At 41.9% G+C, this 27,232-nt stretch overlaps 1 protein-coding gene across 2 annotated transcripts in view; it reads left to right on the top strand.

Annotated features, from left to right (window-relative positions):
* The window catches only part of LOC139612718 (nectin-2-like), a 76,829-nt gene extending 49,873 nt beyond the window's left edge, over nt 1–26,956 (top strand). The window contains exons 7-10 of one of the 2 annotated variants that reach the window (XM_071468587.1): nt 24,106–24,241; nt 24,417–24,474; nt 24,621–24,713; nt 25,680–26,956. In XM_071468587.1, the coding sequence (XP_071324688.1) occupies nt 24,106–24,241; nt 24,417–24,474; nt 24,621–24,713; nt 25,680–25,871 (479 nt within the window). In that variant the 3' untranslated portion in view covers nt 25,872–26,956. The remainder of the gene's footprint in view (nt 1–24,105; nt 24,242–24,416; nt 24,475–24,620; nt 24,714–25,679) is intronic. The other variant, XM_071468588.1, reaches the window with a different exon arrangement.
* The last annotated feature ends 276 nt before the right edge of the window (nt 26,957–27,232 follow it).

Here is a 27,232-nt window from a genome sequence, read left to right as displayed (position 1 = left end):
TTCTGACCGTGGTGCTTTGTGGATGTTAAATTGGTTTAAGGTACTTTTCAGCGGAACAGGTTACAGTGCAGTTGGTGTCTTTGTTTTGTGGAAAGGACTGGGATTATGCTATCTGTTCTAATCTACTATCTTGTCCTAGCTTAGGCACTTTAGTGGAGTTTGTTTTGGGTGAATATTGGGAAGGCAGTAGCTTCAGACAGCAACCGCTCATCCACTATTTACTCTGGAAACAAGCACTGACTTATTATCTAAGATGTTGAAGTGCAGATGAAAATAACAGTTCTTCAGCTATTTGTAGGTTTTGCTATTGCTACATAGCTAACATTAGCATTAACAGCTGTTTACTTACTAGTCAAGAAGAAAAGTTGCAAGTTCAGCGTCAAACTTCATTCCTCTACTCACCAAGAGGTGTTGGCGGAAAGCAACTCTTGTCTCTATTACATCTTTTCCTCTGCTGAAGTTAGCATGCTAGGCAGCTAGCCCCAGCTCATCTCATCACTCTCTAACAGCGACCCACTGTAGACTTCAATCTGCCCTGAAGATGTGGCGCTGCTCAGAGGGTGTATTATAACCTCTTGTATTATGAAGACAGCTGACAATTGTCAAGCGACAATCACCACCACCTGCTGCCAGCAAGAAACCGGCACATAAAATTTACAAATAGCCCCTTTAATATATTGGGTACAAAACATTCAATGTCAAAGAGTGGTGAGCTCTCAGTCAATCAGTTTCAACAAAAATGTCCCAAGGTGTAACCTTCCTGTCGAAGCAATGAAGTCTTTTTTTTTTTTTTTTTTTTAACAAGAGGCACTTTAAAGTACCTGAATGGTAGCTGTATTTCCTCTAACAGACTGTTGTTATCATGTCGAGCAAGGTGAATTCAGAATGCAGAGGAAGTTACATTTGTAAATAATCACAGGAAATTGGAAATCATATCATTCCTCTTCCTCTTGCGGTAAACGATAACATCCGATCTTCTGGCTTCTGGTCATTCAGATGTGTGTCTTACACATACACACACACACACACACACACACATACACCCATATAAATACACACCCTGGCAGACAGACAGGGGGAAGTGGATGCTCCTGTTTCCCCTGGAGGCACCATGGCGTTTACTCTTCCTGTCCCGTGCTGACAGGGCTAGAGGTAACAGGGTGGTTGCAGTGCATTGTTGGGCGGATGAGGCACATCTCCCCCGGGGTAGCACATGCTCGGCCAACTGCTGGGAGGGCAGAGAAGGGCAGGGAGAGGAATAGAGTGAGGGCAGGAATATGGAGGGAGGGCAAAGAGGGCATGATGGTGTGTGGAATGTGAAGAGGAGTCGGAGGGCTGAGATCTGAGGCCTTGTGTGTTGGCAGAAGCTACAGAGAGCTAGCTGGTATATAAATCTAAGAGTGACTAATGCAAGATTGAATATACGAGAAAGAGAGAAGAAAGAGGGAGAGGAGGAGTCGGGGTGGATGGAGAGAGCAAAAGGGTAAAAAGCAGAACAGAGAGAGGGAGGAGAAGCCTGATTAAAGATGGAGTGGAGACGGCTGAGTGAAGGGAGGAGGATGACGAGGACTGAGTTGTTGCAGCTGTGTTGATTTAGCTTCTCGTAGATCAGATTTTGTGTGTGTGTGTGTGTGTGTGTGTGTGTGTGTGTGTGTGAGAGAGAGAGATGGAGAGAGGGAAAGAAGCTTTGACATCCTCAGAGTGCTGCTGACCTCGACACACCTGCACAAACACCAACCACCACCAGATGAAAGATGCAGCGGGTGTGCTCGCGTGTTTGTGAGTTACCTGGAACAAATCCTGTTGTAGAAAATAAAAAACAAAGAACATTATGTGAATGCAGTATGACCACCAGGGAGTGTAGCTTTGAGCGAAGAGTGCACATGTCTGGCTGTGTGTGTGTGTGTGTGCGCGCGTGACTGTGTGGGTATGAATAAAAGAGATTTATATCAGGGAAAGAATGGTTTGTTGCTGCTCCTAAGAATAGATTCTGTGACGGAAATGATTTTGATGCTGTATGCAAGCCTGTGTGTGTCTGTGTGTGTGTGTGTGTGTGTGTGCGCGTGCGTGTCTCATTTTGTGTGTCTTTGCCCTGGAGTGCTTTGCAGATCAAATGCACTTGCTGTTTAATTCACCGTCTCAACAGGCAGCTCTTACAAAGTACATGCACGCACTGGCACATGCACGTCTGCATACACTCAGATATAAACATACAGAATGAGAGATGAATATGAAGATAAAAACAAAATAAGTCTGCAAATATTTGGTCTCAGGGACTCAAGATAGACTTTTGGGGCCTGCCAAGTCCACAGCAAATGGTGGATGATTGTGTTCGTGTTCATTAGTGTATGTAACTGCTGTGCAGATGTTTGTCTGCCTGATATTACAGATTTTGCATGCAAATGTATGCTTTTTTCTGCGTGGGAGTTTAGCAGAATTTTTTCCTATTTGCTGTTGAACAACTAATATTTGTTCTGTTATGTTTCGTGCATTAGAATTGAATTATATGAAGACTTGCACTATTATCACGAAATGAGCATGTGTGGTCATCACCATTGTGTATGTATCATGATGCCAGTGCGATATATTTTCTGATGTTGATATTGTATGTGTCAACATGGGAGACATGTAGGTAAAATCGCATAGAATTTAAACAGATGGATGTAAATGGACTGTTATGCATTGCATCAGACAAAACTAAGCGATAACTAATTTTGTCAGTAAAATTTTAATAAAACAAGACAGAGCAACATTCATCATGTCAACATTGCAGAATATACATAGACAAATAAATAACATATACTAGCACCACAAGACTAGCTTTGTGAATAGTAAATATTATAGCATTAGAAGCAGCATATCTAACACTGTTATTTTACATAACATTATTTATATCACTAAATCATAATACTATATCACTATTATTAATATTGTATTTGCATATTATAAGCTATATCATGCTATATTCCATTTCTGTTACACATATTTCAGGTGTATTTCACATATTATGTACACATGTATAACACTAAATACTTTAATATAGTTTATTGTATTTATTATTAATTCTCATATCTATATAACCACATAAAGTGCTGGTTAGAATGAATAAACTTTACTCAAAGGGTGTCTATATTACCATGTTAGAAACACATTATAATTTCCCTTCTTGACAGTACAATAATTATTTTGGTATTGTAAATTTGGAAAAGAAATATCACAACACAACCACCAAATGTTGATCAGCAGTCACACTGAATCATCACCCAGCTGTGTATTTATTTACTGTATGGGTTTCCTGTGTGATGTCTGCTGATACATACTGGGCTTTCTCACACATACGGTGTGGTGAGTGATGGCGGAGACTGGACTGGATTTTCTCTGCACTGGCCAAATAACAGCCAAAGTGCAGAGAGGACTGTAAGAACTTCATAAAATTGTATTTGTGTGTGTGTGTGTGTGTGTGTGTGTGTCTTTGTCTGTTCATATGCATATGTCAGCTCTTTGTATCCACAGACTGCCTCCCCATTCATCTGTCTGTCATCTTATCTAGACATCTCTTTTCCTGTAATCACTTCTCCTGCCCCGTCCTCCTCTCTGTCGCTCCTGTCTTCTTATCGTCTGCTGCTGACTGAATGTTAGAGCATTGTAAATCTGTTAGAAAGCGGTGTGTGCGGGCGTTTAGCTCTGTATGTGCGTCTTTGAATTGCTGCATCCAACACTGTCCAACCAATCCTGGGGTGTAAAATCCTCTCTAATCATTCCACTTCCTCTTTTCTCGTTTCCAACACATCTCCAATCTCGTGCTATTGAACCCAGAGGCATCATTTTAAAAGGGTAATACACTCATTGATTGATTTTAACCCATTAATTATTGCTTCTGGAGACAGAAATCTTTATGCACGAAATGAAACTGCTCCAAGCTGTGAAATCTTTAGCGGCCATGGTTGTCAGAGACTGTCCTTTACGCTAGTGTCTGTGTGTGTTTACATGTGTTTGTATGTGTGTGTGTGTGTCTCTCATGTGGAGCCCCTGTGGAGGTCCATGACCACGGTACAACACCTGCTGGGGGTCTCCTGCGTTTCTGTGGCCCCTTGTTAACCCCTCCTCTCCCCTTGGCTCCTCTGTGATTTCAACTATGTCACCTGTCACTCAACCCCCGCAGCCAAGGCATCATGGGTAACAGCCCGGATTCACTGCATAGTTGAAGTGCACTTCAGTGTATAATGTGAGAAAAAGGGAGAGAGTTGAGTTTGGAAAAATAGCTCAGCATTGCCATGCGAAGCACAGCAACACTGCACCATCTCCCGTCCGTTTAACTGTGGGCTCAGGACAGTGATAGAGTAAAATAGTCCTGAATGGACAAAAGGTCTTATCTTAGAAGAGGAAATGAAATGTTATTAAAATTTTGCCTTTGGCATCCCAGGGGCTCTACATGAAATGTTTATAAACAGGAGTCGATTATCACTCTCACAAACGTGGATGTGATCTTTGCCACCTTGACAGTAATGACTGGTTCAACCCACCCTAACTTCTCGGATCTGACCAGCCTGCCCTCAACAGGAGCAGTGAGTGGAAACATCGACGGAGAATTATGCTCTGTTCACTGCGTGTAATAGCTGGAACTGTCTTTGTTGTGCACTTGCAATAGGGTATGATCTGCAAAAATAGACAGTACAGAGCACTCACGGGGTGCATGAATGCAGGGCCCAGATTTTGATTAATTTATGTTCCAGTACATTTCAGTTTTCCTAAGTCATTACCCTCCCAAACAACCGTCATTCCCGGGGGATTCAGGCAAACAAAACTCATACAAACAAGTGTGTGCTTTGGTCCAATCCTTCTATTTCTGGTCTGTTTATCATCGTGTGCTAGTGCGGTGCTTTACATGCTCTCTCCAGGAGTCTGTGTGTCACCATATGGCTCCCAGTTCCCAGTTATTTATCTATGTATTACACACACTGTCCAGGTACTGCTCGCAGGTCGTTCATCCTCCATAGGGTCCCACCATCCTGATATATGGAGCTGTTACATTTCTATATCACAACACTTATGCCTGCAGAGAAAACATACTTGTGTACTGTAGTGTTTAGCACCTGGTTTGCCATGATGTGTGTCTGGTTGTGTTAAAGGGCAAGTGTGTGCGCTGACTTTAGTTTTTCCTAGTCATTTATCCTATTTTAAGGCCGTTTACTCTGCTGTCCTCCTCTTAATACCACTTTTACTCTAGTGCTTCAGGGTTTTCTGTCGCCCAATTGCTATTCATTAGTGTGGAGAGGTGGGAGAGGTAGAAAGACACTGCGGCAGAGTGTGTTTAAATGTGGCGTCTTCCCGGTTTTAACACTGTAGCATTTATAGCAGTATCAATATGTAGAAGTGCAACCAATGATTATTTTCCTTTTAGATTAATCTGCAGATTATCAGCACAATTTCCAGAAGCCGAGGGCGATGTCTCCAGAATGATTGTTGTTTTTTTTTTTTGTCTTCTGAGTAGCTGTTTAAAACGCAAAGATATTCAGTTTAATATCTCATAAGAAAGAGAAGCTGTAAATCCTCAGAATTTAGAAGCTTCTGCTGGGAAATGTTTGGGATCTTCGCTTGCTGACGGTTGCAGGTTATTTTTCTGTCAATCAAATGATCGTTCTAGCTCAATGATTTTCTTTTTGAGTAAAAACAAATTGGATAAAAAAGGTAAATATTGCTGTATAGCTAGATGACTTTTGGTGTTGATTGGTGGGAGGTGGTTTGCATGTAGATATGCAAAATTTTAAAGCATTTTCTGAGTTGATATCCAATGTGTGGTGGTGTTTTGCCCTCCATGTGTGTTCGAGTCCCCCTCTCTGTGAGGAGGCAGCGTATTACTTGTCTTGGTGCAATGAGCCAGGCCTTGTATTAGGCAGGTTGAGCTGCAGGGGGAATTTTGTAACACTTGACCTGTTTCACTGAGTCATTTGTGTGGATGGAGAAAGAGAGGGAGAGAGGAGGAGGAGGAGGAGGAGGGAGAGAGAGAGAGCAAGCGAGGGGAGGCAGGGCAGTGGAGGGGGGAGGGCAGCACAAGTGGTTAGGGGTGATTGGAGGGATGAGTGACAATGAAAAGTGATCGAGAGAAGGAGAGAGAACAACAGCTGGGGCAGCCGGAGGGAAGAGAAATGAGATGACAGTGCCTTCATATTTCTTCTTCTTTACTTTCTCTCTCTCTCTCTCTCTCCTTCTTTCACCCATCCCTCCATCTCTGTCCTTCATTCAGCAGCCTCTTAGGCAGGCCTGGCTGAGTCGCCCCGCTTCACATTACTCACCCCTTCAACCTTAAAGGTCATAAGCACAAACTTAGCACTTCAAAATGCAAGCATATCAAACTTGTTTATGTGACTGTTGCTGGCCGTTATTGGTGGAGTGTTAGTGTGTGTGTATGCACATGCACGATCATTCTTTTTTTTGTGTGTATTGTGCATGAGTTGTTGGAAAATACTTGATGCCAGTTCTCCACATACATATTAATAGCGTAGTTTTTCATTTGGGGAGCTCAGCTGGTGGGCTCCTGCCTTGGAGGAGGAATTTAAGCCGTATATCTGCATCACTGGCTACTTATACGCTCTCTCTATCTTCTCTTCATTCTGTCCTCACATTCCCTGTGTGTGTGTGTTTGTGTCTGTGTATGTGTGTTTGTATTTTTTCTCTTTTCCCTTTGGGTGTAATAAGTATAAAGGAGAAGTATGGACAATGAAAGACTTAATAGAAGATGTTAAAGGGTTGGTTCACCCCAAAGACAAAAAAAGCATCCTGTTGTGTGGTTTTATTTGTCCAGGTGTAGAGAGATCTGGGTGTGTAACTAGCCTGCCTTCCATTAAATAAATGTCCTCATTCCTATCTACACCTTTATAAGGCAATTGGTTCATTGCAGACCACATCTGGAGATGGTGATCAGACCTCAGCCAAATGGAAAAGCAATGAGTGCGCAATCCACTGAACAAGTTCAGTGGTCACCGAGCTCCACCTCTTCCTGCTAGCTGAACCAAGCCTGGCAAAAGCTACAAACAGCAGCTGTAGCTATAAAGTCTTCCCTCTGAAAAAAATCAAATGATCTGCCCCCTGCTTAACCCACTGCGGGAAGAATGTTAGTGCCAGAATGTTTATTAAAGAGCAGGTGTGAATGCAAGAGGATAACTTTGCATGTCATTTCCCAGATACACATCACATGTGACTACCAGGTGTAAATGTCGTCATGGTAGAAATCGGATATCACAGAATTTGGCCAAGTAAAACCACCACACTAGATATGGCCATACCTAAGAGAAAGAAAATGTGGTTTGTCACCATTTGTGTGACTCAGGCAGCCAAACATTGTTCAAAACTCTCAGTCCTTTATTTTGAATTCTTTCAAGGACACCAAATGTATCTGTAGTATATATAATCAGAATTTTTCATTCTGTGGAATTATATCCTAGCTTCAGTAAAGAAATGGGAGAAGATGTTATATATAGTTCAAGATTACTGTCAGACAGAGTGGAATAAGAGGTTTCTTTCAGCCTTCAAGCTACTTACGGGGAAATAAAAGGGTAGAATAGTTTGTTAAGGTGTTAAATCATGCGTTAGGTTGTGATATTGTTTCTCTTGTTCTGCCTCTTTCGCAAATGCATCTGTGCAGTGTGCACAGAATCCTCATGTCTCACTCCCTTCTCCTTCAACTCTGCTTTCATTACCCTCCTTGTCCCCCAATCTCTCTTGTCGCCTACTCTGCCGCTCCTGCCACAACTGTGTACTGTGCAGTTGTGGCCTTTCAGTTCTGGTGTGACGGCTGGCGTGGCGACTGCTGGCTGCCAGCACGTCCTCTGGTGATACACGCGTCGCCGTCATTCGAAACGGAGCCTGGTGTTTGGTGACATTTAGCATTTTACCGCAAAAATTATGCATCAGTGTTGACATTCAGCCTTATGCATAAAATTCATGATGTATGTGGCACTTCCTGTAGGCGCTGCAGCAGAGAGAGGCGAGCAGTATGTCACAGCTGAGGCACGGACACACACAACATCCCCACTCACACACACTCACACACACACACACACACACATACACACACACACACACACAGACCATATATACAGTAGCTATACTGTGTAGACACGCTCACCAATAAAAACCGCACACATCCTCATGACCCTAGATCATCAAGCTTCATGAATGCATTTGAAAGTTGTGTTTCATATTTCTTTCCATTGTTGTGTCTTCATTATGGATTCAAGAACAACCCACTACTCATCTAAATACACACACATACACACGCCTCCCTGTGGTACTTCACTTTATTCATTCTTCGCAGATTAATTCTGCAACGACACCTTTTATGATCCCCAATTTATGTCAGCAGTCAGGCAGGCCTCCCCTCTTCGCTGCCTCTCTTATCTCCTCTGCCTCATGTGTCTGTCTTCCTCTACATGTGCGCTCAATGAAACAATGGTACTTTCTAGTAACGAGCAATGAGTTTGTCAGGTTTAAAAAAAGGAGAGGAAGACAAATGGAGGGAGGGAACGAGAGGATGTGGAGATAATGGGCTTGTGCTGTGATTAACATTCCAGAGTGGCGCGTCAAAGAAAGTGTGACTGTCCTATTGTGTCTTCACTGACAGCCAAATGAACGGAGGTCTCGGGACCGGTTTCGTCTGTGGCACAGAGGGTAATAAACACACCGTGTCTAATCTGCATCTCAGGTGCCAGGCCGTCTGTGTGTGTGTGTGTGTTTGAGCATCTCTACATGTGTCTCTGTGTAAAATGAGAGTGACACATTCACCCTTTTCTTCTTTTGAGAATAGACCCACATTTACACGATGCAGCCGGCGTGGCGGTGAGTGAGCTTTCACCGTCTCAGTCAGTGAATCAGCTGGCTAGCTGACTAACCAGTCATTCAGGCTGTCGGGTGGGATCACCAGGTTCCCGCCAGGCTGCTGTGACACACCTGTCACCTGGAGCAAGAGGAACCGGGCCTGCATACGTGTGTGTGTGCGTGTCCGAAAACAGGAAATGGTGTTATGCAAGCTCCTGCTCCATTATACCGAGAGTGACATCATTCCTGCTGAGTGAACACTGTTGACATATAGGCTTTACTGAAGTGGTGTTAAGTTGTTTGGCACACAGCTGCAGCTTGCACCCGTGGTTTCCACCATTAAGTCAGTAGACTGTGAGCAAACATCAAGTTTATGAGCGTGGATGAAAGACAGATTTAAGTATAGTTCCATCTATTTCTTCAGCTAGAGCTGAAACAATTTGTTGATTGAGCAATTAGTTGATCAACAGAAAATTTAAATTAATCGTGAACTTTTTTTGAATCAATTAATTAAGTCGAGCAAGAATGCCGACCTCTCTATTTCCAGTCTCTCAGTTGTGAGGATTTGCTTTTGTTCATTTTTTTTTATGTTAATAAACAGTCTTTGGTTTGCGGCTGTTGACAAAACCAGCAATTTTAAGGCTTCAGGAAAATTTGATTGCCATTTTTAATAATTTTTCTGACATTTTACAGACTGAAGATCAGTTGATTGAGAAAATAATGGCAATTCTGATTAGAAATTAAAAAGTAAAAGAAATTAAAATAACAGTATAAATTAAAATAATAATAGTTGGACCCTAATTTCAACTGTGTACCATTTTTAAAAAAAACACAATATTAAACAGGTAAATTTATCTGTTTTACGTTCAAGCAGATTTAGATCACTTGTTTTCAGTATTAACCAGTCACAAGCAGTAGCTCGCAGTGACGATTCATTCATACAAAAATATTCTGCAGTGGAAATATAGACCTTCCTCTTATTAACGAAATGAATAATACAAAATATCACTTACTTGCATCAAAAGGTCTAACGTGTAATGCGATCTCAGTGCAGTAGTGCAGGTGACCCCAACGGGTCTCCAACCCTTAAATTTGACATCAGTCGGTGCCATTTTGATCAACATGAGGACCTAGATACAATTCTGCCTCAGGCTTTATCATCAATATTCCTTTCATTTTTCATGCTGGATATAGGCCACAAATGCCTAGCTAATCAGGTAGTCTGTCTGGAGGACGCTCATGGATTCAGAGCTAAGATCAGTTGATTCTCCCCAGTCCCCGACTTTGATCCTAATGTCTCATCCGCCCTCAGATCAAAATGTACGTCCGACTTCTCGCTGCTCTTCCGCTGGGCTGTGCATGCACCCGCACACAGTCAGGTGTTCTTTGAAAGCCGAGCAGAGCAGACAGGTTTTTGAGCTAAGTTAAGCCAGGGATTAAGGAGAAATTTACTGCCCATCTAGGTGTGTGTAATGGTGTCTATTTTTGGTTCTGCCTTCAGAGAGAAATGCTTGGTTTTTCTCAGAAAGGCATCAAAACCCCTTGCATCATCCCCGGCTTTCACTTGCTCCCTTCGCACAGGTACTTTTGTAATCCACACAAACTCGCCAACAGTTTGAGTGCACACCGTGTTTTCCCTACATTTATGAGCATTTCCGTGTGTGTGTGTGTGTGTGTGTGTGTTGTCTGTACATGTGCTATGTGTGTGTACATGCATGTGACTGAGTTCGGTGTGTATGCTTGCCCCCTCTCTTCTTGCGTGCCTAACTGACTCTGACACATCTGTGGCTTTTCCAGGCGAATCAGGGCCGGTGCCAAACTGCCAAGAAATCAATGCAACAGACTCTGCTCTCCTCCTTTCCCCTCATATTCCTCCCTCTCCCTACTCCTCCGTCTGCCCCCCTCTTTCTCTCCCTCTTCCTCTCCTTCTTTCTTTCTGTCTCTTCTCTTTTTTCTCCCTCTGTCTTGCTCAGAGCCCTTATTAAAAATGGAGTGAGTGTGTGCTGCATATTTAAAATGGTCATGGATGGATTTAAACGGCTGATGGTATTTAGTGTCTCCTCAGGGAGCTGCTATGAGCCCTTAAGCTGACTCCTCTGACTGGAGCCTGACTGACTGGTGAGCACACACTAAACCTCTAATAATGACTTGTGTACACACAGTCATCCCCAGTGCATGCATGCACGCACACACAGACACGTGCACACACACACACACACACACACACACACACAGGCATGCACACGTACACACACTCTCATTATACCACACTCTGCTTAGTTGTGACAAGGACTCTGGTCACGTCTGTTATGTGTGGAATGGATGCATTGCAATGTGTAGTAGATGGTGTGTGTGTGTGTGTGTGTGTGTGTGTGTGTGTGTGTATGTAGGCTCATCGGTCAATAACTCATTAGTTTCCCTGCTTTGATGTAGCAGTGTGTAAATGTTTTTAACTGTATTTGAAGACACTCTTCTGGGTTCACAGGCGTGTCTAAGTGTGTGTGTAAGGGAGTGTGTGCGTGTGTGTGTGTTCACGACAACATTTAGGGTAGATGTCACACTGAGCCCCTTCAGGTCGAGCAGCAAGTGTTTCTGTCATGTTGTCTTTCATGCTGGCTTGGATTTAGGCTCCAATCTGCTCCTGAGTGTCCTTCAGTGAAACACTATTGATTACCCCACACACTCTCCAACACTGGACATAAATACTGCTGTTGTGAAATGCACACAAACACACATGCTGATAAACAGACGCCCCTGCACAGAGTGGAGGGCAGGGGGGTCTGAACTGAATATGTGTGTGTGTGTCTGTGTGTGTCTGTTTGTGTGTGTGTGTTTATTGAGGAGTTCGGTAACATCTAAATATCCAGATGAATAGATCTTTGTGAGCATTTCCAATGACTAACCTGCGCCTGTAATCACTTTTGCTTTGGCAACAATCAGATCAGTGGCATTGTCTGCAGTGCTTTACGTACACGGCAGAGGATGAGAATGTAGATTTATTCATTATTGATGCCGTGAGGCTTTTTAACGGCGGCTACTCGGCGTAATGTGGTTTGATGTATGTGCCGCAGTTTGATATCTTTCATCTGGGACACGTGAGGGTTAAAGCGTGTCCGTATATGTGAATATTTGCATCTGAAAAACATGCTTGAGCAAACGCATCGGTTTGGATGTTGACGTCTGTGTGCACTTGTGCTTTTCAGGCTCGAGCGTCGCCTTGGCGTGTGTGTGTGCGCACGTGTTTATGTGTTTGTCTTTGCGTGTTAAAGATGTTTGGCAGTGAGTTAGTGATGTGGTGTGTGATGTATTGTTGAAAGAGCCTCACATCTGATACAGTTATGACCTTTGAGAATTCTGACATGTACAGATGCAGAAATCAAGCAAGGTACACATTTCTGGCTTCCAACTACAGTTCTCTTTTTTCCCTACAGATTTATATACAGAAGATTTGTGTGTGTTGTGAGTGTGTGTGTGTGTGTGTGTGTGTGTGTGCGTGTGTGTGTGTGTGTGTGTACAGCTTGTGCCTAGAATATATGTTGCATCCTTTTTCCCAATGCATAAATCACCAGCACTCCATCTCAAGCATCCAATCAACTGCATTTAAACACTAATGAAACCATTCTTTATTCCCATACAGATAAATTGTACTTTGTATGCTTTCTTCTCCACCTTCCTATCCCTTCTGTATTCTATTGTCTCTGTCCACCGGCTCCCAGTGGCAATGCATAACTGAATGGCAATGGAGGAAACGTCTTTCTTAATGAGCATTTGAATTTGAGTTCAGCGAGAGCGCAGTTTTTGGGTGTCTCGACAGTGCACATTGTTGTGGTTCCTCTCCAGGGGCACTGGATGAAGAGGGAAGTGAATGAATGTGGAGAACGTGCAGGGCCATTATGGCTATGTGTGTCATCAATCAGTAACTGATGAGAGGCAGTTTGAGGGAGAAATGGGGCCTATTACAGCAATGGCACTCTCAGGACCCTGTGCGAGGCTGCCTACTTTGCGGTCAACAATACAGCAGATACAACCACAGTAAACAACACTCGAAAGGAAATCATTATCCCAACAAAAAACCCACAACAAAGTCTGTGCGAGGATCATTAGTTTTATGTTATCAGGCTGATCGAGTGGGATCTTTTCATGTGCCGCTCATACTTTTCCTGCATTTCATGGATTCCTTTCCCCTCCTGCACCTCTCCACCCTCTAGCTTGAATCTTATGTTCACTCAGGTTTCTGTGTTCTTTCCTATATGTTCTACACTCGCTTCCCTCCCCCTCCATTCTGTCTCTTTTTCTGTGCGTTGTTTCCTTTCCGACAGTCTGTGTGAGGAACTTGGTAGGAGGGCGGCATGAAGAGCACTCTCATGTGAGTCGGCGAGAGTTGAGAGAAATGAGCAAACTGACTCTCCTCGCTTTAGAGAGGGAGGGAGGAAAAGGAGCAGTAGCCAAGTCCTAGATGTTATTTTTCCTCCCTCCTTCTCATTATATCTAACATTTTTGCACAGCAGGCAGCTGAAAAGATTGCAGTACACGGAGGCTATTACAGTGCAGCATCCTGGCTGTGGGGGAGAAATCTAAGAGGATAGCAGAGTTTGAGGTTGTATGTGTGCCTGAGTGGTGGGTAATGAGGTGAGAGTCCCTTCTAGCCAGAGGTTAGCAGTGGTTAGGAGGTCAGGTAAACATACCAGCTGCTCCTGACTGCCTGGCCTCAAGGCCGCAGTGACACTAGTAGAGGGGAAGAGAGAGGTGTGCTGGGGGTGGGGTGAGGAGAGCGGAAAAAGGAGGCCGAGAAGATGGATAGGAAGCTTGAAGGCATTGTGAGGTAAAAGAAACAGATTGCAACCTTTCTTGTAAGTTACAGTATTAAGACATGGTTGTTAGATTACCTTCTCAAAGTCACTTCCCATTACAGCTGCTAGTTACCTCTGTAATCTGTAAATGTGATCTAACAGATTACAATAATAACCCGATTACTTTCAGGTGTATACAAACTCATTTTCTCACTGAAAATGTAGCGCACCTGCTGATATTAGAAAGACCTTTGCATATCTCACTTTCACTCTTCCAGATATAAAGCTTATACACTTTCTTGCAGAGACAAGATGAAACGGAAGTCTGGAGCTATAGAGCAAAGATGTGATGAGCATCGAGAAGCACGGGGAAATAGCCAGGCTGGCTCTGTTCAAACCTCAAAAATTCATCCAAATCTAAATAATTAACATGTTATATCTTGTCTGACTTTGTCTTTAAAGTTAAAAATTACTGTTTGGGCTTTAATAGCGAGTTACATGCTATAGCTATTTCTTGTCATGTCTGTTTTTGCACAGATTAAACAAATGAGACGCGGCTTGTTAATAAGTAGGAGTTTTAGAGCAGATTCTGTTTTAGTTTTCAGGCAGAGCCAGACTAGTTGTTTCCACGCTGCTTCCAGTCTTTATGCTAAACTATGCTAATACAAACATGACACTTGCATTGATTTTTTTCCTTCTAACTCTCAGCATGAAAGCAAATAAGCGTATTTTTGAGAATGTCTAAGTATTTCTGTAAATGTCGAATCCTTAAACGTTTCAGGACGTGGGAGGAAAAAATAATTTTATGATTTTATTAACTTTCAGTGGGGCAGTATTGTGAATATAGGATGATTTTGTGTGATTGTTTTATGAAATTCTCTTGTGAAAATTCAAGTGAATTGTGATAACAAGTGAGCAAACATTTTTTTCCTGATCTGAGGAAATATTATATAAGGATATATTTAATCTTTATAATAAAACTGCTGTAATAAATCTCTAAAATGTTGTCGTATATTTATCAGTGTTACTGTTAAATATACAACATGCAGCATTTTAATATCACCACTCAGACAGTGGTGTAATGTATCATAATTAGTTTAATGTGTTTGATATTTGAAAGTGCTAAAATTGGTCGAGAACTTTCATGTGCTCTTATAGATGTGATGACAAGCTGACCTGTGCTTTTTGAGCACTTGTACCGCTTCTGTTAAGTATCTGCTTGCTTTTTCCAGCTCTACCTGTTACCTCCTACCCTTCTGTGTGTGTGTGTGTGTGTGTGTGTGAGAGAGAGAGAGAGAGAGAGAGAGAGAGGAAGAAGGCGAAACGGAGTGCTTGTAGAACAACAGATTATTCATGTCCTGAGTGGACAGCTACATTTGGCTAATGCAACCCTGCTTTCTCTGCTGGCTGCAGCCAACCACCTCAGTGCCAGTGTAAAGTGGACTGTAAATATTGACAGGGAGACAGCAAGAGGCGAACAGCGACCTTGTCAGAAAGAGAAAGAAAGAGAGGGAGATGGAGGAGAGGGGATGATAGAGGCATGGAGAGAGAGAGAGAGAGAGAGAGAGAGAGGAGGGAAGAGATGGAAGGAAAGAGAGAGGGAGAGAGAGTTCCTGCCTTCTCCCAAGGCAACTGAGTGTGCTTTGATGCACTGTGGCAGGGAACACACTGTCTCCCCAGAGAGGGAGAGGGAGAGCAGCGTCTCAGACACACACAGACATACACAGACACACACACACACACACACACACACACACACACACACACACACATACAGAGTTTTCACATTACCACCACACAGCTTTTTAAAATGTCAAAATGCACGCACGCACACACACACACACACACACACTTGCATACACTCTCGCATGTGCACACTTCAAAATCAAGGTGCAGAAATGGACCTAAAAGGGTGCAAATGCTTTGTTGCTGCAGCTGAGCCGTAGTAGGGTACGAGTACTGCACCTTTGAACATTGGTACATTTCCTTCTTGTCTGTACCTCTAAAAGAATATTTCTGCACCCTGAGAGACAAAAATGAACTTTTTTGTCCTGGTAGAAAAATGTACCCACTGGAAATTTAATTGGTACCATCAGCTCCTGGACCGACATTTTGTTTTATGCTGCAAAATATGCCCTTAATTTCAGGGACAAAAACATTCACAATTATTCATCAAAAAATGTGAGGAACTAACATTATGTTTACATCTATTAACAAAATCAACATTTTAAATGCAAACCAATCCCTTTTCAGTGCATTGCAAACAAACATTATGTTTTATCCAATGCATTCAAAACATGCATTGAAAAAACAATAAATAAATAATTTAATAGGAAGAGGACAAAGACAGGAAAATAAGAGGAAAATAGTAGTAATAATAATAATAATAATAATAATAATTTGATAATCAATGTATTGTTCTGCTAGAACAAATTTGCCCTTAACTAGTTCCAGCACATGACAAAAAGCAGTGCTTTTCAACATGACGCTGAAACATAAGGGCGAAGGGGCCATTCACTAATCACTGAGTGCAACAGATTAAATTCCTGCAGTGTTTTAACAACAGGCTTTGTGCTGTTGATTAACCAGTTTTAAATGCAAGACACTCATGCAGTTTAACACATCCAGCTATCTTGACACTTTCTGCATACTTATTTTTGTCTGTCTTTACAGCCCCCATTAATAGCCATACCTAGTGTGTCAGCCTGTATTTTTCACTCTATGTTTAAGCCACATATCTGGCAAGAATCTTGGGTAAATGCAGGTGGAAACTGGGGGCAAAAATCTTTTAGTAATACATGCAGAACACGAAGTGTTTCATTCGTCTTTTCATGGGTTGCACTATCCAGCTCCTCAGGGGCTCCATGAGAGAGCAATGCAAACAATAAAAAAACACAGAAAAACAAGTCCCAACAAATGGATCAACAATAAAACTGTGAAAACATGTTAAAAATGAAATGAAATAAAATGGGGAGTAATAATAACGTCAAGTTTTCTCTGCTACACTGGCAGTTACTTAAAGATTAAAAGACCAAAATCACTTTGAAATAGCTAATAAGAGTGTAGCCTAGTTTGATGTAGTTAGCTAGCTAACGTTAAGTTACTGTAGCCTGAGTTAGGCTTGTTAAAGATAGCCAGCTAGCCGACAGTAGCATGAGCATAAGACCCAGTTATTTAGCTCTGTATTTCCTTGCCTTTCCTTCATTAATTTGTAATCCAGCTTCAATTATTTTCTTAATGAGTTCATCTGTAGACAAGCTCGACAAAGCAGGAAACCTAACTGACATTTTCACTCTCTCAGGTGCCATTTCATGTGCGGGAACGCAGTGGGGGATGAGCCCCGCTGGTTTTCAAAGTAATGACCTGAGGTTGATATCCTCTTGGCATAGAAGAGAACAACCATATCATGGTCCTACAACATTATTAAAACTATTCAGTCATCATTTGCATAATAACAATCCAATGTAAAGATTAGCTGAAATCACTTAAATGCACCCCCAGCTAAATTATTAATGAAGCTCATAAAATTACCCCCAGGCCTCACAGACAAAGAATTGAATGGAAATTTACGTTGTAGCCTATTCAATTTCAATAAACCCACCTCTCTATTTAAATGAAGATCCTGTGATTCACTGATTTGCACTATCATTTGCCTGTACCTTCAGCTTGTTAAAAGTACAATTATGTACCCTTCGCTGTCAGCAATAAATTTTAAAAATTAAACAGAAGTCCACAGTTATCACCTGAAGGACCATTTTCCAGACCTTACAGGGTACTTTTCTGGCAAATGGGTTATGAAAATATACCTCTATTTCTGTATGTGTGCACACGAACTTGCAGTGTCAGTGACATGAATTTAATCCTCACACAGTTGAAATGTATGAGGCTGAGCTCTGGAATCACAGTAGATTAGAAATGACCAGCATCACTGATCTGCCCAAACCAAAAACCCTGGCAACAGCATCCCATACAGAGACCCACACAAACATTTCAGTCAGCTTTTCCTTCAGTCAGGTTGGTGGAGTCTGTCCTCTTGGAGCCGTTGAGCTGGTTGTGTTGTCCAAACAAGCACATTCAATTTGGATCTGATTTGTTTTCTGCTGAAATGAATTGTAATGGCATCATGAATGCAGTGAATAGTAAATGACAATGATGGCGACAGTGATTGTGGTAGTGGGAGTAGCAGGTCTTCAACTGCCATAAAATTAATGTCAGAGGTAGCTGCAGCACTCAGCACTGTGGCACTTGCATTGATTGTGAATAATTTAAGTGAGTGTGCGTAGGTGTAGGTGTGTGTGTGTGTGTGTGTGTGTGTGTGTGTTTGTGTGTGTGTGTGTGTGTGTGTGTGTGTGTGTGTGTGTGTGTATGTATGTATGTATTCAGGCCTTCATCTCATGTATGTTCTGTGTCAGTGTAGCCACAAGCTTGACTTTGCTCTATTTTTGCTTTTCCTGGTTTCTCTCACTCACTCTCTCTTCCTGTCGTCCCTTCACTAAATTCTGAGCAGTTATCTATGCTGCTGATTATTGGGTTGCTGCATTACCAGGTGTACACACAACTCAGCCTGAATGAATGCGTCAATAGATAGATTGTGTGTTATACCAAGTTAACCTCAGAATCTAAAGACTAGGATTTCTCTTTTCTCTTAGAGAGCAATGAGATTACATGTACTGTTCTTTATCTTAATCTCTCTCAGAGGCCATCAATTCATTCGGTCGTAATCTCATCTCCAGGCACTCTGCTGTGACTGTGGTAACCTTGTGTTTTTCTATGCTGGGCGGTACCACATCCTGTATCTCAGCAGAGTTCAAAAGGATCAGATTTCCGCTGGAACCAGTTTCTCTCGTTACATTCAAAGTTTGCATTAATGGCAAACCTTTGCTGAAACTTAAGTTTTCACTGACATCTTAAAAACAACAAAGAAAATCTTGCTGATATTAAAAGGGAATTCTAAATCAAAAAATGTTTGCTCCTTCAAAGACATTAATGTTGGTGGTGTGATCAAACGCTGTGGTTTTATATAATTAAATAGACATTTCTCACTTTACTCAAAAGCATACTGGAGAGTGACTTGGAAAATGTGAGGGAGAAAATGAGGGGAAGACTACACACAGTGAAAATTCACAAGCAGGACAATCCCAAAACGTCACCGCCACATGGCCAAGGTTATGGCCTGCTGAGCCAACAGCACTTCTCAGGCTTGGGATATTTTGGTCAACTGTCCCTTTTAAAAAGTCAAGCTAACCCATTAGGAATGAATTTGATCATCAGCTACAGTAGGATTGTTTTTCTGGTGACCAGTGGCCTGCTAATCTCTTAAGCAACATGTATATCTGAACCTTTTCTCCAGTGGAAAGATGAGAATTTCTGATTTTATTGATTAATAGGCTTTCAGTGCAATAAAGACTTGTGTAGGTGTGTGCAAATGCTGTGTGTGCCTGTGTGTGCATGGTTTTGCCAAAGAGGTCAGAGAGGGTAATAAAAACAGGCTTATCTCTACTCATTAGGCACAGGAGATAAGAGATGCAGAGGGAGACGCTGCAGATTTGTGCTGTTGTATTACCGGGCCAAACAAGCAAATCCCAAATTACACTAGAGATGGAGCAGGATGACAGGAAAGAGGGATGATGGGAGTGAAGGAGGGATGGATGGAAGTGGAGGGGAGGGGAGGAGGCAGAGATAAATGCAGCAAAAGCCTGGCCTGTGCAGGGAAGCTGAGGATAGGCCAGCATGTTAACCTTAATCCCTTCAGGGATAGGAGTAAACACACAGGAATAGAGAACAAGGGATTGAGTGGAAAAAGAAAGGGATGTGAGATCTTTGTCTTCCCACTCTCTCCTTCATCCTCTCAGTGTGTGATCAGCCAGTTGCAGGCAGCAGCCGGGAAATCCCTCTGTACTTATCTGAAGCCAGCCTCTTAATCACAGCCTTCATCTAACTTGTCTCTTCCTGCTGCCTCTCCTTGGCATCCTGTTTTTTTTTGTTTTTGTTTTTTTTCTCTTATTCCTCTCCTCTCACCTCATCGCCTCTCAATATTGTTCTCCGCGACTCCACTGTTTGGACCCCATCGCCTCTCCTTGACTCATTTCCTTTTTCGCTGAGTACTCTTTCCTCATTTCAGCTTTCCCATCAGTGAGTCATATGCACTGTGTTTTTTAAAGAGTGTTGCTGATATGTCTCCTGAACATTTTTCCCCCCTCTAAAAGTATTTTGAGGCAGAAATAAAGAGAATAGAGGTGGAACTAAAAAAACTCTAGCCACTGGCTGCAGATCTGCGGCCAGGATTCAGCCATGCATCCTAAAGCTCAAGAGATTCCAGTGGTATTTTCAACTTGCTGAAGTGGTTCTGCGGTAATTTCAGACAGTTTCAGCCAACCATCCAGCCTCATCTCCTCTTCCCTCACTCCCACTCCATCCTCCCCTTCCTCTCCTGTGCCCCTTGGGAGAACGGTGGTCTATGGTTGAGTGGCTGGCCAGGCAGGCAAGGGTGAGTGATGGAGGGCTCCCATATAGGAAGGCATACATGTGTATCTGACTGGATGGTCCCTGCATTGATCTGCTCACAGAAAATGGAGCTGACCTTTAACTGAGTTTGAACTGTGGAGCGTCTTATTCACAGTAAAGGATAAACATGACACGGTTGGGTTGGAGATAGAGAACTGCTTCCTGTCTCAGGGCGGTGTAATTTGGTGTTATTTAGTGTGTGTGCTTGTTTTTTTCTCATATTTAAATATTTGTGTAGCTATGTCGGTGTGCATGCATGTGATGTATGTCTGCAAAGGAAAGGCAGCGGGGCAAAGGGCACGCTGCAGACCAGCGTGTTTGTGTAAATATGTCAGACTGAGTGACGAGGATACACCACAGGAAGCCAGCTGCTTCTAAATACAATGTCTTTTTCTTGTGGTTGCAGACAGGGGTGTGTATTCTGGGTTTGCATGGCTGTATGTAGGGTTTTAATGTGCTGTGTATATGGGAATAAGTGTGTGACTAGTTGTATGTCCTTGGAAAAGAGATTTAAACAGGCCCAGCAGATGTATAGTACACATACACATACACATACACGTACACATACACACACAGACACGCACACTCCCTCTCTCCGTCTGGGATATTTCATTAGCGCAATACATGGCTGGTGTCCAGGGCCAACACAGAGGGCATGCTCTCGAGTCAAGTCATTCACACAAGCACCACACCTCAATCCTTAAAATTGGCCTTTTTCCCTGCAGCTCTCTCTTCTCTATCAGAGGTTATCTGGGAGGAAAGAACAGCTTTCTACCTGAAACCTGCTGAGTGAAAATGGCATTGGTTGGATAATGACGCCAGTGAGATAAGGGGAGGGGGTGGTGGGGGCCCCATAGCGCCTCACAAAAAATCCCAGGAGCCAAAATGGAGGAGGGCAGTGTGATGATAAACAGACACAGCACTGGAATGAGGAAGCAGTAACACAAAACACTCGAAAGACAAGGCAGGTATCAGGTTGAGAATTGAAGTGCCCTGGGGCTGAGCAGCGCTGTATTATTAAAGTGACACAGCACCACCACGTGGCAATCGGCTCCTATTGCATTGATGTGATTTTACTGCATGCGAGTCGCTGTGATATGTCTTCTTCCTCATTTCAGTTTCAACAGTTGGAAATCTAATAAAGCCTGAATGCCAGCTCCTAAGTCACATCCAGACTGTCTCTACAGTTTGAGATTTTATGAAGGCACCCTGGCCTTTTATTCATCTGTGTTTTTTCTGTGCAAATCATCTCTTCATTCCCATTACATTACTTAATGGAAAATGAAAAACACTCACACTGTTGAACCAGTGTGCCTTTGCAAATGCCACAGTAAAATGTTTTTCACTCCCCCCCATGACAGCCCTTGTAAAGAATCTGACTAATTATTTAGCAGAACTCATTTTAAAGTTCATCTTTTTTGTACTTTTAGAGCCCAAAGACTCTGTTTTATGACTGAGCTGAAACAAAACCATGTTTTACAAGCTCCTGGTTAGACACTTTTAAGATTCAGACTGTTTCATGAATAATTATTTTTAATTTCCTGCAGCTCAGCCTGACTTTCCTCTGCAGCATAATAGCTGCTTTTAATACAGACATTTTAGAAACCATTAATGCATTTTATGCTGTAAATCTAATGTTGGATGACATTGACAAAATAAATACATTATAGAAATCATTGGAATTTTATATTTTGGATATTATTGTTGATTACAATTAAAACAGACTCAGAAAATTGTCTCACTTTACTCAGCTGTGACATGCAAACTCATGTCACAGCTTTTAATATAATATTAAATAATATCAATTCAAATATTAAATCAAAATTAAATATTAATAAAATGTATTTGATCGTATTTTTATGCTGCTACTACTAAATCAGAAAATATTCTACTTAGAGTCAAAATGATTTTTGTTCCTTTATCAGTTTATGCAGCTTGTGTCTTACTAACAAAGTAAAAGTAGTTCTAAAAGTACTACAAAGGCGCTAAGAAATCCTGTTTGATTTGAATCACACTTAATAAATAAATGGAACACATATTGTGAATGAGTGCCATGGCGGTTTGTGTCCCTACAGAAGCATAAAACTACTTTAGATGCAATGAGGGCACCACATGTTGGTTTTGTTCCCAAGATAAGAGGAATATAACTTTTGCACAAAGGATAAAAAACAATAGAAAACTTATTTGTACCCCACAGACTAAATCCAAGCAACATAATTAACTCAGTTCACCCTATCAAACAAAGATTTTCTCTTCATTATATCCGGGGAACCATTTTGTTTCATCTTTAAAGAGTGGCAAGGCTTAGTGATTATTGTTGTGACAGATTAAGGTGCATATTGTGCTTTTTTTTAATCTTTCATTTTCTCATTCCCATGTTTTATTTCTCTTCCAATTATTAAGTGAACTTCAACAAAAACCCCAAATTGGAACTATAACATAATAAAAAAAAAAAACTAATGTTCAGAAAGTCCATTGTGCAGACGGCACACAGACAACTCCAAATACAGGCGTTATTAAATGAATTAGCACAATGAAAAACATAAAAGAGAGAGCACAACTAAAGCAGGTGTAAAGGGGGGAACGTGGGGTCAGCAGTAAGAGATAATGTGCTGGGTGGTGATGTCTGGTAGGGAATAGAGATGATCATTAGGACACTTTTGTATGTGCGAAAGAATGAAAATTATTTTAGGAGATATTCAAAGCAGTCTATTGTTAGAGGAGAATTGTAATTAGGGGACTAACAACATCCAATCATGACCCTTCCAATTACTAGGACCAGGGTTTGTTCTCATCAAATGAGCTTCAGATCCCCTCTGCCCTTTACCACCCCCTCATTAGCATAATCCCCTGGGAATACAGGGGGATAATGAGCCTGGTTGCACCTTCAGTAAACACACGGTGTGTGTGTGTGTGTGTGTGTGTGTGTGTGCGCGCGCACGTTGCATGTGCGCGTGTGTGTGCGCTCAGTTCACTTTCAGTGTGGTCATGGTTCATTAGTGGAACCTCTGCATGATTCCTCTGGTTCATCTTAATCACCCATGTGACTCGACACTCTAATCAAGACCTTTTCTGTACTTCAGCACACACACACACACACACACACACACACACACACACACACACACACACACACTCACACTCACACACACTTACTTCTCATGCAGAGCCTCTTCTTTTTTTCATCATAAAGCCACTCTTAGTCATGGGTCTTACAGTGTGGAGCAACTTCAATTATGTGACCTACACTGTTGTACTATGTGACTTCTGCTAATTTTTGTGAAATCAGTGGACTTCTTAATGTGGCCACAAACTAAATCTAAACTAAGGATGATTAACAAAATGGGAAGATGACAAAGCATCATCATCATCAGCTTCATAAAAAAAGTTTATCCTCCAGATATTAATTTAGTTTGATTGTGCAGGTTCATTCTAAACCAAGGGCATACACCAGCGTGATAAACATTCTGAACTCAAGGTTCACTTACTCTTCTGTCCTCAAAGGTTTCAGCCGCCTCCCACTTTCTTCTTCTTAGTTTGAAGAAATAATCTGTGAAGATCAATACCGCTCTTAAATCTGTTTAATTGGGTCTGAGCAGGAGGTTATTGGTCCCAGCCAAGAAGTAGTCTGGCACAAAACGGCTAATTGTTGCTTATTCACTTTGGTTTATCTATGAATCAAAGAAATGAGAAATAACATGTTAAGTACTGAGCTTTAGATGTAATATAAAATACTGGGTAGTTTTACCTCCTGTAGCTTCTAAAAGTCATTTAAATGTTACAATCTCAATTACTGCTCGCAGCTCACTGACACACATAGTGAGTGACCCAAGACTCCAAGCACACATGGCTTTATTTGGGGGGCTCATAAGGCAAAAAGGTCAGGAGCTGTTGAGTTAAATAACATTTAAAAAGCAAAGCTGTAGTATGGAATTTACTTTAGAAGAAAAGAAATCATGTCGTGTCCCCCCCCCCCCCCCCCCCCCCCTTTGACCAGGTACTCGTCTTCCAGAGAAGGGTCCTACTACAGGCAGCATCATAGGAGCCATCATTGGAGTCATTGTACTGTTAGCCATCATTGGAACGGCCATCGCCATGTACCGCAAACACCGCAACAACAAACTCAATGGAGAGTGAGTATCTGTTTTGAGTGTGGATGACTAAAGTTTAGTTCACTGAATTGTATTATGCTTAGATGTTTGTTCTATGTTTTATTTGCAAAACGCTCCATTAGATGAAATGCCACGCAGCATGTCCCGTCTTTCTGTGACTCACTAAACATGACAGCTTTGTGTTTTTGTGTTTCAGTGGTCCACCCAAGTACAAGCCCCCTCCTCCTAAGAAGACCAACAGCTCCGCTAACGGGGTGAGTCATCATCGACAAATGCCTGTAATAAGGACAACAATATCATTGACTAAATGGTCGTGTCAGAATGTGGAGAACTGTGAGCAGAGCCATCAGGTTGGATTTTATCCCCTGAAATAAACTGACTGATATGTGTGTGTCCTCAGCAGGGGAACACAAGCTATGCCCCAGTGGTTGAGGACAGATCGAGGGCTCAGCAGACCGAGTACTACAGTACCCAGAGTGCTGAGCCAGTCACGGTAAGAAGACTAGAATGTGATAATATGAAAATATTATGAATATGCAAAGCTGATAAAAATTTGCATCACTGCAACTGAAATGTACATTCTCTTTTTTTTCCTAACTTTGAGAGCACAAACAGAGCAGGGCGTAGACTGGTATGAGCTTTTATCAAAAAGAAAACACATCACACCTATTTTCCAGTGCACCTGGCTTCATTTATCTTACCTCCATCAGGGCGGTGTCTGAGGTTGTTTCTAGTTTTTATTCATTCATTACAACCTCTTACCTGCTCCTGGATCCATTAGTGGGTCTGTTATTACATGCTGTGTGCAGCCATTCCTTCCAGCTGCAGAAAGTTCGGTCTACTGGGAGTGAGAACGCCCTAGAATATAATATAACACATCATATTTACACGGTTTCAGACCTCAGTGTAATGCCCTTTGCTTGTTGCAAATTGTGGGAAGAAAGTAATTCTATTTTAAGATTTTTGTAAGGTAACTCTGGGATTAAGGGTTGAAAAAGTTAATGAAAAAACTCAATCTTTCAGTTATTTTGACTGTAGTCAATTTGTGAATTCACAGATGAATTACGATGCGTGTCATTTATTTATTTTATTCTACTTTTTTATCATCCCATTTCCGAGAATGAAATCAGGAGGACTGCGGATGAGCTGCAATCATAATTCACTGAGGGATATCTAAGATGAGCCTGATATGCAGTCATTTTTTTCACCACTCTATTTTTGGCCAGTGATTCAGAGGTCTGGAACCAGGCTGATCTCATGACTGGATTTTCATAAAACTTTGGTTAATGGTGGCGTGCGTGTCACTGCGCCATTTCAGCACAGCTAAAAATACACTGAGCACACAGTAAAAGTTTACTCTCCTGGTACTGCTGAAAACAAGCTGATTTATATTTGTTACTGACTGACATTTCACCATACATGAGTGATGACGTGTTTACTGTTTACTATTTCTTGGCAGGACCTGGACGCCTACCATGATGATGAGGAGAGGGACCATTATTACTCCGCTGCCCCCTCTGGCTGGGATGATCCCGGAAACAACGAGGTCCCGCCTCCCTATGTGCGCACAGACAGTGACCCCCAGGATGATCACCGGGGCCCCTTTGTCAACCGCGGGGACAGCTTTGTGTCTCCTGCCATGTTTGTTTGATAGGAGGAGCACTGAGAAACCACAGAAGACGTGTGTGAATATGTGTGCATGTGAGACTGAGTGAGTGTTCATTGCAGCTCATGGATTGAGCTCCGTCACGGAAGAGTGATAACTTGTGAATGTGAACATTTGATGCTTAGCTGTAAAACTTTTCAAGGTCATCTACTGCAGAGCTGGCGAGTTCTGTTTTGCTTTTTTTGTGTAAGAATATTTACCTATGGTCAGGTTACTGATAATCTTTGCTATGAAATAACCAGGGTCAATTGTGTGTTGTCCTTTTGAGAAATCAACCATTTTTAAAAGCCTGATTCCAGCTTGAGCCAGGAAGATACAAAATGTTGCTAATGTACTGTATGCTCAACCGCACCCTACAGCTATAGGGATATAACGACATATTTTTCTTAAACTGGATGTAAATCAAAGACAGTGTAGTTTTAAATACCATAATCTGAATATAACATCGCAGTCAGGACATGAACATGTTTTGTGTGCACTGTTGCGTGGCAAGAGCATGAAACAGTTGTATGTTTGGTAATCACTAAACTGCCTTGCTTTATTGAATGTGGAGCTGTCACACACATTATGGGTTGGTTAGCAGAAGCACAATATGTGGGTATTACATGTTTAACTCTGTCTGGTCTTATCTGTCTTCCGCTGTTGGGTTTCCAAACCCAGGTGGCGTGATGTTGGTGTAAAACAGGCGCCCTGTGAAGAAGCTATTAGCTGCAGTTAATCAGGCAGCACCAACGCGGGACTCACAGAGTGTAATGACATCAGGATGTAAACTGCAGTGGGTGGGTGGGTGGGGGGGGGGGGGGGGGTTTAAACTGCTGGAGCAATACTTTAGTTGTGTTAATGTTTGTGTTTGATTTGAATAATTTTTTTTAACTCTTATTTGTTCTACTGTTTTCTGTGTCTGGATTTTTTGTCTTCCTTGTGCAATTTCAGTGACATTCAGTTCAGCTCAGGAGGAAGCAAATAAAACAAGGAGCTGGTGACTGATTGAACTTGATGGCACTGGCCTATAACCTTCTAGCTGTAACATTAGTTTTTTTTTTACTTGCAACTGTCCTTTCTTAAAGCCATAGTAAAACAACATTCAGTTGCTCAAACAGTGAGTATTACAGTGCTGTATTTTTGGGTCAAAAAAAAAAAAAGAAAAAGAAAAAAAAACTATGAACTTTTGTTACATATTTTTATATTCACTCTGTCTGACAGCGTGCTCAGATGGATTAGGATAAATCTGGATTATATCCATTAATTCTGTTGCAATTCATCTCTCTTTTGGAGGATTAAATAGTTCAAACAAGGGTTGACACAGAGCTTGCTAGTGTACTGAAATGTCTTTCAATTATCCAGGT

This window comes from Trachinotus anak, unplaced genomic scaffold (assembly GCF_046630095.1).
Source record: "Trachinotus anak isolate AG129_WGS33_773 ecotype Australia unplaced genomic scaffold, CSIRO_AGI_Tana_v1 ptg000032l, whole genome shotgun sequence".
In the NCBI taxonomy this organism is placed as follows: Eukaryota; Metazoa; Chordata; class Actinopteri; order Carangiformes; family Carangidae; genus Trachinotus; species Trachinotus anak.
The sequence above is the reverse complement of the archived record's forward strand: the minus strand, read 5'-3'. Positions and strand labels throughout refer to the sequence as shown.